The 18789-nt window shown below is 36.6% G+C and overlaps 3 protein-coding genes across 3 annotated transcripts in view; 1 reads left to right on the forward strand and 2 right to left on the reverse strand.

The window, feature by feature from the left end:
• The window catches only part of top3b (DNA topoisomerase III beta), a 29560-nt gene extending 26934 nt beyond the window's left edge, over window positions 1–2626 (reverse strand). Inside the window, exon 1 of the mRNA XM_057832026.1 lies at window positions 2465–2626. Within this exon, the coding sequence (XP_057688009.1) occupies window positions 2465–2534 (70 nt within the window). The 5' untranslated portion in view covers window positions 2535–2626. The remainder of the gene's footprint in view (window positions 1–2464) is intronic.
• A 725-nt stretch (window positions 2627–3351) lies between these two features.
• On the forward strand, window positions 3352–5238 carry sdf2l1 (stromal cell-derived factor 2-like 1). The gene is made up of 3 exons (XM_057832899.1): window positions 3352–3599; window positions 3981–4177; window positions 4329–5238. Exons 1-3 carry the CDS (start codon window positions 3425–3427, stop codon window positions 4617–4619), a joined length of 663 nt encoding a protein of 220 aa, XP_057688882.1. The 5' UTR covers window positions 3352–3424; the 3' UTR covers window positions 4620–5238.
• Window positions 5239–5561: 323 nt separating this feature from the next.
• On the reverse strand, window positions 5562–18400 carry oclnb (occludin b). The gene is made up of 9 exons (XM_057832898.1): window positions 18262–18400; window positions 16990–17066; window positions 14349–15054; window positions 13295–13453; window positions 10507–10622; window positions 8819–8917; window positions 8571–8742; window positions 6264–6305; window positions 5562–6178 (listed from the first exon to the last, which is right to left on the reverse strand). Exons 2-9 carry the CDS (start codon window positions 17040–17042, stop codon window positions 6080–6082), a joined length of 1446 nt encoding a protein of 481 aa, XP_057688881.1. The 5' UTR covers window positions 17043–17066; window positions 18262–18400; the 3' UTR covers window positions 5562–6079.
• Between the last annotated feature and the right edge of the window lie 389 nt (window positions 18401–18789).

The following is an 18789-nucleotide window of genomic DNA, read 5'->3' on the forward strand; positions in this document are numbered from 1 at the left end:
AGTGACAAATTGGCAGTATAGTATCATTTTTATTTCATCATAGTTTAATCCTATAATTAAATGTGGGTGATACCCTCCAGACATTTTTAACAATACTATTAACCTCCATTCACTCTTTGGCTGTCGTTGACCTGGATATCGTCATATTTCATTGACGACGATGGACATTCTTCAGTGTGAAAAAGTTTGGGCACCTGTTATTTCCATTAGATATTTCTAATTATGGCTTCAGCTGTTGATTATTTAAGTAATCGATTAATATACCAACTAGTTAGTTCGAATAATCGAGTAATCGGATTAAGAACATTTAATGAGTTGCAGAATAAATTTTAGGAGATGTAAAACCAAGGCTTACTAAGATTGCACTTTCAAAAGAGCATTAAATGTGAATAGATAATAAAATTCCTGAGTGATTCTTCAAACTATTCAGAATTGAACTTTCATTCCACAAGAAAAATAATCAAAATACCTGAGCTTAGCATTAAACGGTTTTTAAAAATTAACAAATGAGGATCGAAGTACAACAAAATAACAATTGGCTAACTGCATAGCAAAAATCTGCTAGCTTAAATGCTAAAAAACATTCACTTAAAAAAATTTTTTTTTTTTACAATGCTCTTAACAAAACGTTCAGACACATATTCAACATAAAATGGCTAAATATACCTGTAAACTAAATTACGAATGCATAAAAAACATTAGCTCAAACAATTTACCTTATGTTGGTCTTAACGGGGAGCAGCTGGATTAAGCAATGTAAAATGAGTCACATTCACTGTTGCCACTAGAAATCAGTGTATCCATCCAAATCAATAAAAGTAAATGCAAACACTTTCAAAACAAACAATTAAGATGCCATTCTTAAATGAATACTCGAAGCAGCAAAATTAGGCTACGTTCATACTACAGTTCTTAATGCACAAATCCGATTTTTTCGTGTTTTTCCGACTCGAGTGAGGCATTAACTTGACGGTCTGAACGTGACAAGTCGCATAGAACTGGACCATTTCAAATCCGATCTGGGTCACTTTCGTATGTGGTTCAAATCTGATCTAGGCCACATTTTTCCAGACTGTCGCGGCGGTCTGTACTGTCCAGTCTCTCAAATCGGAATTCATGCAGCAATTACGTCATCAAAAAGCGAGCGAGACGCTACGGTAACGGTGCAGCTGTGCGTTATTAGCACCTAGCTTGCCTTGAACACGGCTTTTTGGGAAGGGTCGGAGTTAACAACAGTCATAAAAAAAAATAAAATGGGTTGAGGATAAGCCTGAGAATGATCGGTTTTCTCTCTGCTTTATATGAGCAATATTTTAACATTGCTTACACGGCCGAGAGTCGGGGCAAACTGCCCGTATGTGTGTGTGACATGCACGGACAGTGCGTGCATGCTATCGATCCATATACTTTGAATATAAGCCTATACGGGGATTATTTATGTCTGTTATTTGTGTCCTCTTTTTAAAAAGCAAAATATGATATCCCTAGAATGACGGATGACAGCCAACATGTGTGGTCATTTGTTTTGATGCTTCTGCGCATGCGGGTCGTCTTGCTCAGTGCGTGTCGGACTGCGAATTACTGCGCATGGGTGATACATGAACAGTCCCAATGGACAAAGGCAGTCTGAACGGGCACGCCAAAAAAACAGATGTGGTAAAAAATCGGATTCGTGCATTAAGACCTGTAGTATGAACGTAGCCTTAGATTCGAAGCTTTTTTATTAATCGAATTACTCAAATTAATCGATTAATTGCAGCACTAATTCTAATTTACTTTATTTTCATTTATAAATACCTGGTGTTTGGATCAGCAACTTCATTTTGATTTATTAAAAAAACCTGCTGGACAGCATAACATTTCGGAATTTAAAATAGGTTTATCAGACAAGTGGAACGTGTGCAATATGCATCAAAACAAAATTGCATACTGGAAGTACAAAATTCTGGGCACCCTTGTCACTTTGTTGATTTGAATACCTGTAGCTTATTAGCACGGTTTGATTGGAAACAAAAATTGGCATTCAAGCTTATCATGCTTTGCACCTCATAGAAAGATGCATGCAATCATGAGAAATGTATTTAAGGTGGCCAATTGCATATTGTTCCTTTTTGAATATCCAAAATAGTGGCAACATAGATGCCTCAAAACAGCTTTCAAATGACCAGAATGAAAAGATAGTTTAACATCTTGGTTTAACTTTAAGAAAAGGCTAGATAAAAGCTATCTGTAACATTTCAGATGTCATTTAAATATAATCGATAATTCAAATGATAAAATCAAGTCTTTAATTGAGAACTACATTCAAATCAGCCGGTAAATTTACAACTTGAAAAGTGAGGAACAAAAATGTGGATTTATTGACTTTGGCGAGATTGATGTATAGAGTAGTAGGCACATTTGTGCACACTGTCAGTAGATGAAATTCATATCTTTGTAGTAGAAATGATTAATCCGTACAGACCTTTAGAGAGAATTTTGGCAATTGACTGAGCAAGAGAAGGTTTTTCTGCCACCATCAGAACGGTCCTCATCTTGAAGTATTGAATATAAATTTAAATAAATATAATCCAAAATAGTTTGGCTATCTTCCTGGTCAGCGACTTCTTCGGTTGTATCTGGTACTTGGCATTTCTTTGAAGGTGGATTACTCCCATCTACTGGTTGGGCTAGTATGTAACTCACCAGCACCGATCTTATTTACAGTTTATGAGTTTCGGGCACTGTTGTTTTAAAATTATTACGTGGTCTATTAATAATGATAAAACTAGCAATATAAATTTTACACAAAGGTTATTAAAAAAAAAACAATGCAGCATATTTATTTTTAATGTGGAGTGTTTTGCATGGCAGATTTCTGATCCACGAAATCTAAAAATAAATAAATAAATAAATAAATAAATAAATAAATAAATAAATAAATAAATACATAAATATTTTTGGTACAGATTTATAAGTGAGATAACGACGTCTGAAGGAGTAGTGGAGTAACTTTCGGCCATCTTGCGTCGGAAAACCTCTTGCTATGCCCTCTTGCGTGGTAAAGCAGATTGTTCTGTACATTAAAATACTTTTTAATTCTCTGAAGTCATGACGGCTTTACAAAAACTTGGGTTTAAAGAAAACACATTAAATTGACCATGATTCAGACTGGTTGTTGAATGCAAAATGTTGTAATTATGTTTTGCAGTAAATTTACTGCAATCAAAAAGTTTGACGCAAAAAGGCCGATATTTGAGAATGCCTCTCCACGTTATCGCACATAGGATATCATACATCTATACTTCTATTTATGATATTTAAAAACGCCGACTTCCGTATTGTAGCTTGTCACGCTGTGATTGGCCAAAACCATGTATGATGTTCTACAGGGTTCGCTCGCACTTCTTGGCTTACAACCGTCACAGCACAATACAAAATAATCATGATGGAGATAACAATCGCATTTCTTCTCAAATCGTTGGTATTTCTTCTGTTTTGGTCACACTACGAGGGGAAAGAGACAGAGTTTAAAGATGTCACTTGCGGTTCCCTGGTAAAACTCCTGAACACCAGACATAGCGTCCGTCTACATTCCCACGATGTCAAATATGGCTCAGGTAAGCTAATTGTTTAAAAAATATATTAAAAATATTAATATAGGAAGGAAATTATTTTATTAAATTTTAGTTCATGTTTTTTTCCCCATGGTATATAAATGACTTGATGCCACAATGTTGGGCAGTGCAAAAGGAGATGATCGTATCTTGTATCCTGTAATCTCTTCTTCCGGACAGTAGTTTCTCTGAAATAAATTTTTATAAAATTACGTCCACAATCCAGCAACCTGTTTTTATTAACCTAGTCTCAAGACTGGAGGTGAGAAGTGATGCCAAAACAGTCCTATGCTTATATTCCACTCAGGATGTTTTATTCACTTTGAATTTCAAAAGCAAAGATAGCGATTGTGTGTATGTACTGTATGTGGATGTATTTGTCAGGGAGTGGACAGCAGTCTGTGACAGGTGTCGAGAGCGCAGATGATGGCAATAGTTACTGGAAGATACGAGGAAAGCCCAACCATCCCTGCCAGCGTGGGACACCAATTAAGTGTGGTCAGGCTATACGATTCACACACATGAAGACTGGCCGCAACCTTCACACACACCACTTCAGCTCTCCCTTGTCAAATCATCAGGTCAGTCATACATGTACAGAGTCAGAAATTGTCATGCAAACTTGATGAAAAGACAACAAAGTTGAACCAAAAACAGATGTGTCACAGGACAATATGGGACATATTAACATAAGGTGCTGTACAGTTTACCGGACTGTTTTATTTACTACAGGAGGTCAGTGCATTTGGAGAAAATGGCGAGGGTGACGACTTGGACGTTTGGACAGTGCAGTGTGATGGTATCCACTGGGAGCGTAATGACGCCGTGCGATTCAAACATGTAGGTACCAATGTTTTTCTGAGTGTGACGGGCGAGCAGTACGGTCCCCCCATTCGTGGTCAACGGGAAGTGCACGGGATGCCTTCTGCAAACCAGCATAACTGGTGGCAGGTAATGGAAGGTGTCTTCATCCAGCCGAGCCAGGATCCCCTCCATCACTCTGCCCATCACAATGAACTCTGAACTTAAATCCAGTTATCATAAAACTTGTCCAAGTCCGTGCTTTGGTAAATTATTTCATCCAAGTTATGATTTGGTACCTTTTTTCTCCGCTGTTTGAAGGGAATTTTTATGTTAGTAATTATGTATAGTGGTTACATTTTGAAGAAAAATCCTTTTTCATAAATTTAGAAGAAAGTGTGGGGTGGTTTTATAGATATGTATTTTTTGGCACATGTCCACACATCCAGGAAAATTAAATCCATGTTGTTTCCTCCCTATTTTGGGAGCTTTTGAGTTTGTTGTATTTTTTTTTTAAAGAAGAGACTTTCACCTTGAGAACCATTTGCCACTGTCTATTGCCACCTTTGGTCATCCTGGTAATGCAAAGCTGCAATTCCGTTCAGATGAGTCCGGATAGCCCCCCGTGACAGATCAACCCCAACAGGGTTGTCAAGAGTGTTGACTGCTGTACTGTATTTCTTTATCCCTGGTGAATATTGACGAATGTATACAAATTTTATTCAGACACTTGGTAAAAGGACAAACTAAAATGGTGTCAAGCACTGGTATAAACCTATCATTTTGTGTTTTAGAAAAACTGTACTTGTGTTTGTACATTTTAAATAAACCTAAAACTGTGGTTTGTGACTTTTTTCTACCCCAAATCTACATTCCATATTGGGAATAAGGCCAAAATCTAATTAGAAAACATTTTCAATCTGGTAGTACGACATGCAAGCAATGCACTAGCATGTTTTGGGAGACTAGATTTTTTTTCACTTTTGTAAACATGTAGTTTTATACCACTGTATAATTACTCATTAACAAAGAGAACATTTAAACATGGGAATGATCATTGGGTTATACAGACATGCTGTTGTCTGTAAAGTGTGCTGTTGTCAATTTCTAAATTAAAGCAGTTTTTGAGCCATACATTGAAAATAAGTATTGAAGAATGTAGAGAAGGCCAGGTTGAGACAAGTGAGATCTGGAAGTTTAATTTCTGGAAAGCGGCCATACAAAGAATAAATGTGTAGATAACATCAAGAGCTATTCAGTAAGGTTAAAAATATTATAATACAACAAAATATATAGTAACATTTCAGTGTTGCGAAAAATATTTACAATTATTACAAGCGAAAACATGCTGAATTCAGCTGGTCAATAATTTTATATGATGAAATCAGTGAATGACATTACTTGTGGTTTTAATAAAAATCCATTTAAAATGCTTAAAACAAATCTTCAATGTTACTTGACATCTATGTACATAAAAAATCTGAATCTACAACTTATTGTTCTCTATTGTTCTTCATACTTCAGGAATTTAAAAAGTGAGTGAATAAAGGCTACATAAATCCCCGCTATCTTAAGTCTAAGTAAAAATTATTCTTGTAAAAGGCTTGTGATGAGTCTTAAAAAGGGTAAAATTGGTAGTGAGACAGTGCAGGTTGTCAAAATCCTGAATAACAATTCAAGATTCAAGGTCGATGGTCATAGTCACTGATCATCCTCTTGATGTGGGATAGCTTGGATCTGAGATATTTGCACCGCTTCTTGTTGCTCTGGTAGTCATTGGACTAGAATGAAAAAAAAATGACAAAAAAACAACCCTTAAATAAGGCCATTTCATTGAAGGGAAAAAAAAGATTTTACATAACTTACTTGCTTCATTTTCTTCAGTCTCGTGTACTGTTCCATTGCATCCTGAAAAAAAAAAAAAAAAAACCTGAGGTTGGTCCTTCATACAAAAATATATACGAAATTGTCAATAGCATACTGCACGAATGCTATTTTTAGACTGTGACATCGCCATCGTAACGCGGAAGTGGGTCATTATAGACACGCCCTCGCATACAAACCATGTTATTTCTGCTCGCTTTCTCTGGGAATCTTTCAAAAAAGAACATGCCAAGTCAACACTGCTGCTATGGAACTTGTAGAAACGACTAGACATTACGACATATGAAGGATGTTTTTTTCATACATTTCCCAAAACCAAAAACTCGGAAAAAATGTGAAGAATGGATCAACTTGCGCGGACGTCAAAAAGACCAGTTTAACGCCAGTAAGGTAAAGCCATTCACATTTCTTATGCAGTAAACACTTATGCAGTAAACATTTTGTTGGGGGCCATGGTCCATCAGAGGACGAAGAGGTAAGGCATTTTGATATTTTTACTTATTTTTTAGCGTGGCGTTTTGCCGTGCTGCTTCTGTCTGACAATGGATGCCCTGAAAAAAAACTAAAATGGTATCTGACTGCCACTGTTTTTAAAAAACAACTTTAGTAAGGGGAAAGTGTAAACAAATTATAGAATTAAGAATTGTTATTAATGAAAAAATTAAAAGTGTTTGTTGGCTGTCAATGAGTAGAATTGCGATCGCTACACAAAAAATAGCAATGAAAATTGCCCCCAAGAACGGTCAGAGACGTAATATGTAAAAGGATATAATATATAAGAAAGACAGGGCATATGATGGTAAAGGATACATTGTTGAAACAGGAGAATGTCATTGTCAGTGGCGTAAGGCAATCCACACAAGAAAAAGGTGTCGATAAAAAAAGCTACCTCTGGATCAGGTCGTTGTTCTCTTTTTTCCCAGTCTTTTTCAGCCCTCGACACTCATGCCATCTCTTTAACTGAACATTCATATGTTCTTCCACATCTCGTTTGTATACTATTTCCATGCATTTACTATTAGGGACAAACGGGAGGTTGACCCGCCTAGCCACAATTGCTAAAGTCATGAATATTAATGAGCAAAAGTGACGTGTTGCTCGCGGTACGCCATTGCTGAAAGTTCAAAACATTTGAATGCATTTTAGATTGTCCAATGAACGAGACAACTTTTACTGCATTTAAAATTGGAAATGCTAAATTCAACTGAACTTTTCAATCTAAAGAAGGTGCAACAGAGCATACGAGACTGTTGCAGTGTTGTTTTCATCAACGATGACTATAACAAAAATATTTCGTCAACAAATAATTTTTTTCATGACGATGAGACAATAACAAGCTAAAAAGGTGTTTTGGGAGACTAAAAGATAACAAGACTAATGCCAGTTTTCGTCTGAAGAGACGACAACGAGATGAAAATGCGCCATAGTTTCCATCACATGTTCGCAATGTGTGACATTTTATGTGAAGTTAGCCTGTATCATAGCAGTGTCTTGTTGTGTCACTCATGTCACATGCTGCTGCTCTCCAATCTCCAGGCTTGCACACACGGTAAGATTTGCTTTCTTGCTTTCTTTGTTTTGCTTTCTTATCTTTGCCAGAGAGAATATGCAATGTTGCTTAAGCATTTAAAGGTCTATGCTGAGTGATCACTAAATTTAACTTGTGGCGTCAGCATAGCATTCGCGTTCACGTTAGCATTAGGCTAATGCTAATGGCAAGCGTCGTTTTAAACTCTTGGACAACTTTTTTTTTTTTTTTGCATACATTTTGTGGTGTCCAGGTGGGTATAATTAATTGAAACTAGCATACTGTTTTCCTGCCGAATGTGTATTATCACCAAGTTGGCGTTGTCCTTGTTCATACGAAGTAGTTGGAAACCTTTATTTTTGAAGTTTTTTGTTGTTGTTGTAATTTTACAAAGGAAAACATTTCTAGTAAACGTCAACTAAAACTTGACGAAAAAATAAGTCTTGTTTTCATCAACAAAAACTACAAGAACACATTTTGAGAGGACTAAAATATGACTAAGACTAATAAGTATTACTGCCCAAAATACTAAGACTAAAATAGAAATTAAAAGGGCTGCCAAAAACAAAACTGGTCTGTTGACTAACTCAAATGTTGAGTAGGATCTAGTGAGTTAATAAATTGCACGGTTATGCCAAATGGCAGGGCTCCCTTGATGTGATGGCAGGAAAAATAGATTTTACTCCTAAGAGGTGCATGCATTCCTCCAAACAAGGAAGAAGATTTATTTCAGCACAGAAAATTAAAGCAGTATCACTGACCATAAACTGTGGACTGCCTTCTGGATGTTTGTCCAGTTCTTGATCCAGATCAGCGAGGCTCTGGTTTATGTTGTCCAACTCAACTTGAATTCTCTTGTACTCATGGTAATCTCGCTCAAACTCTTGTTTGTAGGTCAGACGCTCCTCCTCATCCATAATGGAAGGATACAATCTACAGAAGTACAGGAAAAAAATGTTTATAACAGTGACATTACCAAGCAAATTAAAATATCGTCTGCTCTACTTACTTGCTGAAATTCTCCTCATAGTCGTCTCCTAAATCTGGACCAGTGTCATAATCTTTCAAGCCCCTTAGGCCGTCCACTGAGCTGGAGATATCAGAATTCCTGCAAACAAAAGTCTTTAATGGTTTTTGGATCCATTTCATAACAAGACTGACCTCTCTCCTGATGTACGCTTGTCTGAACCGTTTCTTAAATATGAATTGTTGATCATGAATGTGGATACTGCTGAGAGTACCACGCAATAACTCTTTTTTTTTTATTTATTTTTTTTTTTTTTAAATATTTTTTATCTGAACAGTTTCTTGATGGAGATTGCCTCCATAAACAATAGATTTTATGTAAGTTTCAAATTGGATTCACAGTCCAGGGAAAATATTGAATGGCCTTTTTTTTTTTTTCCATCCAGTTCGGCTGCAAGTCTAAATAAGGAAACGGTTATAGTATGTGTCATTTAATCATTAGTTGGACCTTGCTATCATTTTTAAAGTAATAGCGTGAATGAATGAAAGATTTAAATTTTAACTCGCCTTGATTCATTTTTCTTGACCTGTAACCATAGGCGGAGTTTGACTTTTGGGGCAGGGGGGGCACAACATGTTGATGACCCCGAAACACAGTGTCAGCAATAAAATTAACTTACAAGAATATTTATAACAATAAGTTGAAAATGAGAGTTATTTTGTTTCCCATTGTTCTTGAGGGGAATTCTAAATCAGGCTGCTGGCAGGACAGCTATACTTTTCGCCAAGATCATCATCCATTGAATATGGTATGCCCGCTGGTGTCGTGCCAATGTTACCTAAGTCAAAAGTTGCACCCCTTGGGCGGAGCCATATGGAGGTAGATTTGTGTCTTCATTATTCGATCCAAAAAAAAAAAAAAGTTGCTTCAATCAAAATATATATTTTCAATGAAAAAAAGTCACGTCAATCAAAAAAAGTGTTTGAATGAAAAACAATAAATTTGAAACTAAAAACAATGAATTTGAAACCTATTTTTATTAGTTTTTTTGGGATTGAAGTCAATTTTTTTTTTGATTGAAGCAGCTTTTTTGATTGAGGTAATGTTGTTTTGTGTTTGGGCATCATTTTGGCAAGGACATTTGTCTCTTTATTATTCAATCAAAAAATAAGTTGCTTCATACAAAAAAATATATTTTCAAAAGAAAAATCACTTTAATCAAAAGAAAAATTTCAATCATAAAAAAAATGTTTTTGAATGCGAAAAAATATTCGAGACTCAAAAATTTGCATTTGGACACTTAATTTTTCATTAAAAAAAGTTTTGATTATAGCAATCCTTTTTGTGTTTGGGCCATATTATGGGTAGGACATTTGAGTCTAAATTATTCAATCCCCAAAAAAGTTGCTTCAATCAAATAAAATATATTTTCAATCAAAGAAAAAAATCATTTGAAAAATAAAATTGCCTTCCCCTATTTTATTTTATTTTTTTTTGGGAAAATAATATGCAAAGCAAATGACCGTCTAAGGTGCTAGTCACATGATCTGTTCGAAAAATAATTTTCACCCATTGTAAAAATATATTTTTTTTGGTAATTTCATTCATTGTTGTTGTTTGTTTTCTTCTTTCCCCCTGGCCCTCCCTTAAACTCCCTTATGCCTGTAACCTGTAGTTCTGAGCAATTTATTACTTAGTTTTTAATGTGCTAATTGTGATGTTTGTCTTACCCTGGCATGTAAATTGGCCTGTCTTGCCCCATTGAATCTATATAATCTTGAGGTGCCCCAACTTGATCATTATAGTCATTCACCAGTGTTTCCGGTTCACCTGACACATTTTTTACCTGTAACAAGAGACAATGTCACACTTTACTTGTTTGTACTGTAGTAGAGCACTTTTTCTCCAAAGATGGTGGAAGAGCTGTTGGACGAGTCAAACTTGTTCCAATACTCTGTGCATGCCTGAATACAACTACACAAAGAGGAATTCAATGACGGCCATTACAGAAACACAAATGTCAGCTGTGTAGTCTTTGCTTTGAAAAGAAACTAAACATGAAAAGAAAACTAAACATTAAGAATAACTACGTGTGGACGTGTTTCTTCAGTCAATAGCATTGTGATTTTTGGAATTAGAACATCATCCAATTTCTATTCTTGTCCACCATATTATAATGTCTCAGATGACCACACCCAGAAACTACTGATGAAATTCCTCTCGTGTCACACATAGTGCATACTGCGTGGACCTCCAAATGACCAAAATACAAAAACTAAAAAATTACATGTGGAAATGCCGGACTGAATCAAGAAACATGTAAGGCAAAATAACTAAGTTAAGGTTACAAGGTCAAACATACCAACTCAATGTGAAATGCTTTGAAATAAGGAAAAACGTCAACGGGGTGATACGGCTTTGAAACACTGATCATCAATAACATGCTATCTACTTTAACGTGCAAGACAAAACGTAGTAAAAATGGTATTCATATAAAAGAAATACTTGGAGCATCTAGGTATGCAAACCATTTTTTTACAGTCGATACTGGAGAAAATAATAAGAAAATGACAGCTTATGGCAACTGCCATTTTGTAATGTGAGTTATGCTAATAGACCTGAGCACAGGTGCATATAACAATAGTTATTAACATAACAAGGAAAAGGCAAGTAATTTGGAACAGTTACATATGATAATCTAAACTAGTACCAGCATTGATAAATTGGCTGTCCGCCCATATCGTGGCCACTTCCTGGAAATACTGGCTTTATTTACGCCCCCCCCCAACCACCATTACACATCCGAAAAATAAAATTATGAATTTTCATAAACAAGATTCCACTAGGATGGACATGATAAAAAGATGTTGTTTTTCCCTTTAACTGTATTTTACCTTTACCAACAAAGAAGGTTGTTACCCTGTTTTGTACGCCATTTATTTTCTCACATTGTTTCTTATTCATTAATTTTCTGATCATTTGATGGGGGGAGAAAACAAAATAGTATTTCCCACTTCACCCTTCAAAATTTAAAATAACAAGGTCAAATGAATTACAACCACCCAACTCGCTCCCAACAACTTATCAGCCCAGAGAAATTATCACAAGCGAAGATCACTCAAACTCTGAACGTACCGTCTCATCAGCCCAGAGACATGATTGCTCATGAAGAGTACGCATTTACTGGCTCTTCTCTACTACAACTACTATCAAATTAATCAACCATGACACTTTTTTGAAAAAAATTAAATCGGGCTCTTAGGATCGGTACGTATTATCTACCTAAGTTATTTTTTATCCATCCATGAATAACAGAGGAGTCACAATTTTAGTTGGTGTCCTTACCAAGAAGAACAAAGTTTGATGGGATCTTTAGTACTCCCCACTGTGCGGTAAAAAAAAACCACAGTGCAGATAAATAACAGTAGTATGGGCTTTCATTCTTTAAGAGAATAAGATTCCTCCCGTCTCCCCTAGGCTGGATTTTGGTTTTATACAACTGTTGCTTTGTTAAGACATAGGCTATGCCTTTTGCAGCGTTTCCTTTGTGTGGAGTTCAAACATTTCTAGATCACCGGCCCCCAAGGGGGGCTCAAAAGCTCACTTACTTTTATGTATGTACAATATATCGTTTGAACATCGCCAATGCGATATGTGCATGCGCAATAGTCCTATCACAGGACGTGCAATTGTTTTTTGTTTTTTGTTTTTTTTTAACACATAAACTTTTGTTTTGCTTCATAAAATCAGCAAGTGTGCAGACATGGCCTCCTGGATACCCTTTACATACATCAATCTTCATAAATCACAGATGAAGCCCCTTAGCCTGGAGTAAACGGTATTATATGAATAAAATGTGGTCATGGTGAGTCAACCCAAGTCTTCCTAAACAAAGCTATTCAAGTCATCTGGTGACAATTCTTCTAGTTTTAATATAGCAATACATATCGCTATATATCTCAAGCCCCCAAAAAGTCGCAACGCAAGTTTTTTCTAATATCGTTCAGCCCTACTTGCTTTGTTGTTCTTCTTCTTGGTGACGACACCAACTAAAATGCCCATTTCTCCTTTATTCCTCAATGGATCAGAATGAAATATAGTAGGTTCGTTCTAGGGATTGATGTGCATCAATCGTCGGACCCTGATTTTTATTTATTTTTTTGTCCCAGGGCTGATTCACTATTTGTGGACTTATTATTGCCTGGAATTTTGGCATTTGCCAGTAGAAGACATGCACGCTGCTTATCAGGTCTAGGTTGGTGATACTTTTACGGAGCCAGGCAATCGTAGTTTGTTTGAACTTGTTATTCTAGCAAATGATTGCTGTCTGCCTTTTCAGTCAAAATGATTTGGCACACAATGAGTTGAGAAGAAAAAGACTGCATCTTAAATCAAGTATTATTAATACTAGTATTATTAATCAAGCATTTTAGGAGCAGATTTTAACAAAGTAATGCCCACTTTTCCTATCCATTATCGCTACCTTGCCACAAAATTCACAATCTCATACATACTCACCCACTCTCCAACGCTATGACCATCGTTGATAAATTTAACCTCTTCCCATAGAATACGATCTCTGCCCCAGCGCCTAATGCTGGCGCGTGTCTTAACAGCAAACACCAGAAGGATGATGAGGGCTATGAACACCAGGAAGCCCAGGACGATTGCTATGGCCTGCAGAAACCACAAGATTAGTTGTTAGTGTTGAACCAATTTCATCCCAAAAGACCAGAAATTTCATCTTGGAGGACATTCATTCCTCGAATGTTTCAGTGAACGATTGTTTACAATTTTTTACAAAAATTTCCCAAATCATAAATGATATTGCTGTTAAACTTTTGACTCTGTTATTAAAGGTAAAGCTTTTAACAGCATGAATGCAGGTATAGTGAGCTATCAAATAGGTAGTCATTTAGCAACCATCATTTTCGGACTATAAACTTACCACCCACACTTTGAACTCTGCAGCTTATTGTCCAGTGTGATTTATACATGAACAAATACAATTTTCCTGTAAAATTTGGAAGTTGTGTCTCATGGTCCCAATTTCCAGTATTAGTGCTGTGAAAAGTTAGTTTTACATTTAACCCCTTGACGCAACAATTTAAAAATCTTTTTCTTTTTTCTTTCAAGTATATGCTAAATCAAGTTGAGAAAGTTGATAAAAAAATAAACAACAAAGTAAAAAAATTAAATGATAAAATAATACACATAATTTCACGTATGATCAACAGACACCTATGGTTAAAAAAGCTTTGAGGCGGCTTTGATGTCATGACAATAAGCATCAACAGTCTGTAATTTAATAATAATGACTAATAGTACTGTCAGCGCATAATACCTTAGTGCTGTCAAAGTTAATACTTTAACTCTGGAGATTAAAAGTAAACATTTTGACGGAGCTATAAACAGGTTAAAGCCTTAACTTTAATCTCCAGAATTAACTTTGACAACGATTCTAATATTGGCACGAAATTCTAAAAACATAAGGTCACAGAAAAAAAAAAAAACAAATGAGAAGAAATTCCCAGAATGTTTAAAGTCAATTCCAACAATGTTTTTATCTCACCTCTTGGGGCTCCACCACGCAGTAATGGTACAGGTATTGGTTGAGAAAGATACCCTGGGCCTGGTTTTGGTTTTGATACTGAGCACACAGCTGGCGAACCTGATTGTAGTAAATGGACCCTGTGGACTGGGCAGTGGGGTTCACGGCCACCAGGTACACAATTGTGGCAATGATCATTAAAAATGCCAAGATGGCACAGATGATGATTGTTGCTAGGTAGAACTTTGATGAGTGTGCAGCTCTTTGTCTTGACACAACCAAAACAAAAATGACGAGCACAGCTATGAAGGTGATGGCGGCAATGGCGATAATGAAGGCTTTTCCAGCTCTAGGATCCATTTGTGTAGTTCCTCCATAGCCACTGTAGGTACCTCCAATCCCTCCTCCAATCCCTCCACCAATGCTTCCGTATGAGCCTCCGTATGAGCCTCCGTATGAGCCACCGTATGTGCCACCGTATGTGCCACCAAAGCCTGGCACCAAGCCACTACCGCCAAGACCAATGGCATTCATATCATAGTCCCAGGCAAGTGTTGAAGCCACACAGGCAAACACAGCCACACACATGATGATGATGATGATACAAAGTATCTTCATCACACCTGGTGGCGAAGTCCAGCGATAGAAGTGGAGCATCTTGTCTCCTTGGCGGTAGGAATATGCTGGATTCGACATGAACTCACTATGTCTGTGTCTGCTACTATGGCTGCAACATAAGAGATAGAAAATTAGATTTGATTATTGTTTTCCTGAAAAAATAAAATTGAGGAGTTACAGTGGGGCAAATAAGTATTTAGTCAACCACTAATTGTTCAAGTTCTCTCACTTGAAAATATTACAGAGGCCTGTAATTGTCAACATGGGTAAACCTCAACCATGAGACAGAATAGGAAAAAAAAAAAAAAATCACATTTTTTGATTTTTAAAGAATTTTTCTGCAAATCATGGTGGAAAATAAGTATTTGGTCAACACCAAAAGTTCATCTCAATACTTTGTTATGTACCCTTTGTTGGCAGTAACAGAGGCCAAACGTTTTCTGTAACTCTTCACAAGCTTTTCACACACTGTTGCTGGTATTTTGGCCCATTCCTCCATGTGGATCTCCTCTAGAGATGTGATGTTTTGGGCCTGTCGTTGGGCAACACGGACTTTCAACTCCCTCCACAAATTTTCTATCGGGTTGAGATCTGGAGACTGGCTAGGCCACTCCGGGACCTTGAAGTGCTTCTTTCGAAGCCACTCCTTTGTTGCCCTGGCTGTGTGTTTGGGATCATTGTCACGCTGAAAGACCCAGCCACATCTCATCTTCAATGCCCTTGCTGATGGAGGGAGAGTTTCACTCAAAATCTCTCAATACATGGCCCTATTTATTCTTTCCTTTACACAGCTCAGTCGTCCTGGTCCCTTTGCAGAAAAACAGTCCCAAAGCATGATGTTTCCACCCCCATTCTTCACAGTGGGTATTGTGTTCTTCGGATGCAATTCAGTATTCTTTCTCATCCAAACACGAGAACCTGTATTTCTACCAAAAAGCTTTATTTTGGTTTCATCTGACCATAACACATTCTCCCAGTCCTCTTCTGGATCATCCAAATGCTCTCTAGCGAACCGCAGATGGGCCTGGACGTGTACTGGCTTCAGCAGTGGGACACGTCTGGCAGTGCAGGATTTGAGTCCCTGGTGGTGCATTGTGTTACTGATGGTAGCCTTTGTTACTGTGGTCCCAGCTCTTTGTAGGTCATTCACTAGGTCCCCCCCGTGTGGTTCTGGGATTTTTGCTCACCGTTCTTGTTATCATTTTGACGCCACGGGGAAAGATCTTGCATGGAGTCCCAGATTGAGGGAGATTATCAGTGGTCTTGTAAATCTTCCATTTTCTTCCCAGCCTGGTGCAGGTCTACAATTTTGTCTCTGGTGTCCTTCGACATAGTGGAGTTTGGAGTGTGACTGACTGACTGAGGTTGTGGACAGGTGACTTTTATACAGATAATGAGTTAAAACAGGTGCCATTAATACAGGTAACGAGTGGAGTCTTGTTAAACCTCGTTAGAAGAAGTTAGACCTCTTTGACAGCCAGAAATCTTGCTTGTTTGTAGGTGACCAAATACTTATTTTCCACTCTATTTTGGAAATAAATTCTTTAAAAATCAAACAATGTGATTTTCTGTTTTTTTCTTCTTCCACATTGTCTCACATGGTTGAGGTTAACCCATGTTGACAATTACAGGCTTCTCTAATCTTTTCAATAGGAGAACTTGCACAATTGGTGGTTGACTAAATACTTATTTGCCCACTGTAAATCACAATAGAATGTGAATGTATAATAGCTACACACATTTCAGATTAATTTATGTGTTTAACAGACTGTGCTTAATTCAAATCATTTTGTACTACAAAAATCTTACAGAACACCAAAGAAAAATCTCAACCTAACTATATAAAAAAGAAATTCTATCAGTTCTCTGCCTCTGATGGGCACCAATCAATGACAGCATTTCCGAAATGGCCAATAGGAAGATGATTGGCTTAAAGAAAACTTTTAAGATAAACTTTAAAAGAATTTGCATGAATAAACTGTCAATATTTCTGGAAAAAAAAATAGTTTAAAAGTAATTGAACTCAACTCAATAACACACTCACTTTTTGCTACCACTTGGCTGGTATGGTGGGTTGCTGCTTTTATCACCTCGCATACTGATGTCCACTTAGAATGTAATCTACAACAAAATCACACGTTCACTCAAAAAAGAAAAAACTGACTTTGTTAATAGAGTCTAGCAAACTAGATGATGATATTTCACAAAAATCTAATTGGTATTCTCTAGGTCTACTTTCTCAAATGGGAGTCCTTTATTGGCCATCCCTGAAAGCAGACAAATGGTCTTTTATGTTTTAAGAAAAAAAAAAAGCTTGGATGCATGAAAACTAATCAACATTTTCCCCAATTTTCTTTCATGTTTTCAACTAAACATACTCCTGTCATTCCCAAAACTCAAAAAGTTAAAATCACATGAAGGCCATGTTACATACCACTCCAGGAATAGAAGCGTCATCAATTTATTTTATGTCCATTTTCAGCACTGTTAATTTGAAATAATGTCCTGCTTTTAAATGATGGGATAAAGTCACTCATTATTGCGCAATGCTTATCAACTACAGTATTTTGTCATGAATTGGCCACATTAGGAAATTGGTACAGTTTTATTCAACTCAAATTATTTAATCTGGAAAAAATAATAATAAAAAAAAAAAAAATCCTAGCACACCCCCCTCTCAAATGTTTTTAGCAGTCTGATTCGCTGTTTGGGCACACATTGGCTGTGTTTACACATATTACTGCTGTATTGTTTTCTTTTGTGCGAGAAACCTCCGTTCATGAACACCTTACAATTTGGCTTGGTTTTCTATCATTGATTCTCCAGTTTTATTAGAAATTAGAATAACCTGCCTTTTGAGTCACAAATTGCCATTTCATCATGTGTGATAAATAGCTGTCATATTTTGAATTTGGCAGCTATTAAAATTCATCAGAGACCTAATTTGTGTCTGTCAAATCCCATCAGATTCAAATGTCTTGTTCAGTTTATGATTGAGGAAACAATGCTATACTAAATTTTCTATCACCCACAATTTTGAGGAATTCATATTCTAGACCAGGAAACATAACAGAAATTCCAAACGTAGGCATGTTGACTAAATTAAAAACAATCATTTGGGATGAAGCGACCAAATCACAAACTTCAGTTGTGTTCAAATGGAGTAAGCAAACATTTGATTAAACATTCGACAATACTACTAACATTGTATAGCTCACACGATCATCCAGTTCTTTCTATGTCGTTTTTTTTCCCCTGGAGAATTTCTGGAGGCCATTTAATTTAAAATGATCAAAAACATTATTAGAAAACTTACCTTTCAACGCTCTACGACCGATTGTTCACAGTGACGTCGCGAACGATGTTTTCAGTTCTGCACCTGGAGGAAAATCGGGTTTCAAGGTGTGTGCTCATCACACTTGCTTGCTCCTCCCTAATGGTACTGGACAAACCTGTTACGTTAGCTGCCTAATCGACACATCAGTATTGTGCTTTCGGTTGTGACGTAAAACAAAAACTTATTTTTTTTTTTTTCAAATTCCCATTGTGTTATGCTTTCGACCGACTGCTCTATTGGTTTACTTCCCTAACACGCACACAAAGCAAGTCCCGATATGAGTTTTTACAAGTTTGCCAGTCAAGACATTTATTAATGAATACGTAAAATGGAAATATAATAATATATAAATATGAATCTTTGCCTGTTCTACTGCTGAATAAAGGAGCATAATGGCCTCATCATTCAGATAGTTTGTTTTTCGTTGTAAAACTGGGAAAACAGTAAACATATTTATAGACAAATTAGGTTCGCGGACTCCCTCTAGTGTTCCGTGAACGAATCACT

This window comes from Corythoichthys intestinalis, chromosome 3 (assembly GCF_030265065.1).
Source record: "Corythoichthys intestinalis isolate RoL2023-P3 chromosome 3, ASM3026506v1, whole genome shotgun sequence".
In the NCBI taxonomy this organism is placed as follows: Eukaryota; Metazoa; Chordata; class Actinopteri; order Syngnathiformes; family Syngnathidae; genus Corythoichthys; species Corythoichthys intestinalis.

Coding starts and splice junctions, on each gene's coding strand:
- sdf2l1 (XM_057832899.1), top strand. CDS start 3,425: ATGATGGAGATAACAATCGCATTTCTTCTCAAATCGTTGGTATTTCTT. Junction 3,600..3,980: donor CGATGTCAAATATGGCTCAG/GTAAGCTAATTG, acceptor TGTATTTGTCAG/GGAGTGGACAGCAGTCTGTG. Junction 4,178..4,328: donor CTCCCTTGTCAAATCATCAG/GTCAGTCATACA, acceptor TATTTACTACAG/GAGGTCAGTGCATTTGGAGA.
- oclnb (XM_057832898.1), bottom strand. CDS start 17,042: ATGCGAGGTGATAAAAGCAGCAACCCACCATACCAGCCAAGTGGTAGC. Junction 8,743..8,818: donor TATGAGGAGAATTTCAGCAA/GTAAGTAGAGCA, acceptor GTACTTCTGTAG/ATTGTATCCTTCCATTATGG. Junction 6,306..8,570: donor AAGGCAGTCCACAGTTTATG/GTCAGTGATACT, acceptor TTTTTTTTTCAG/GATGCAATGGAACAGTACAC.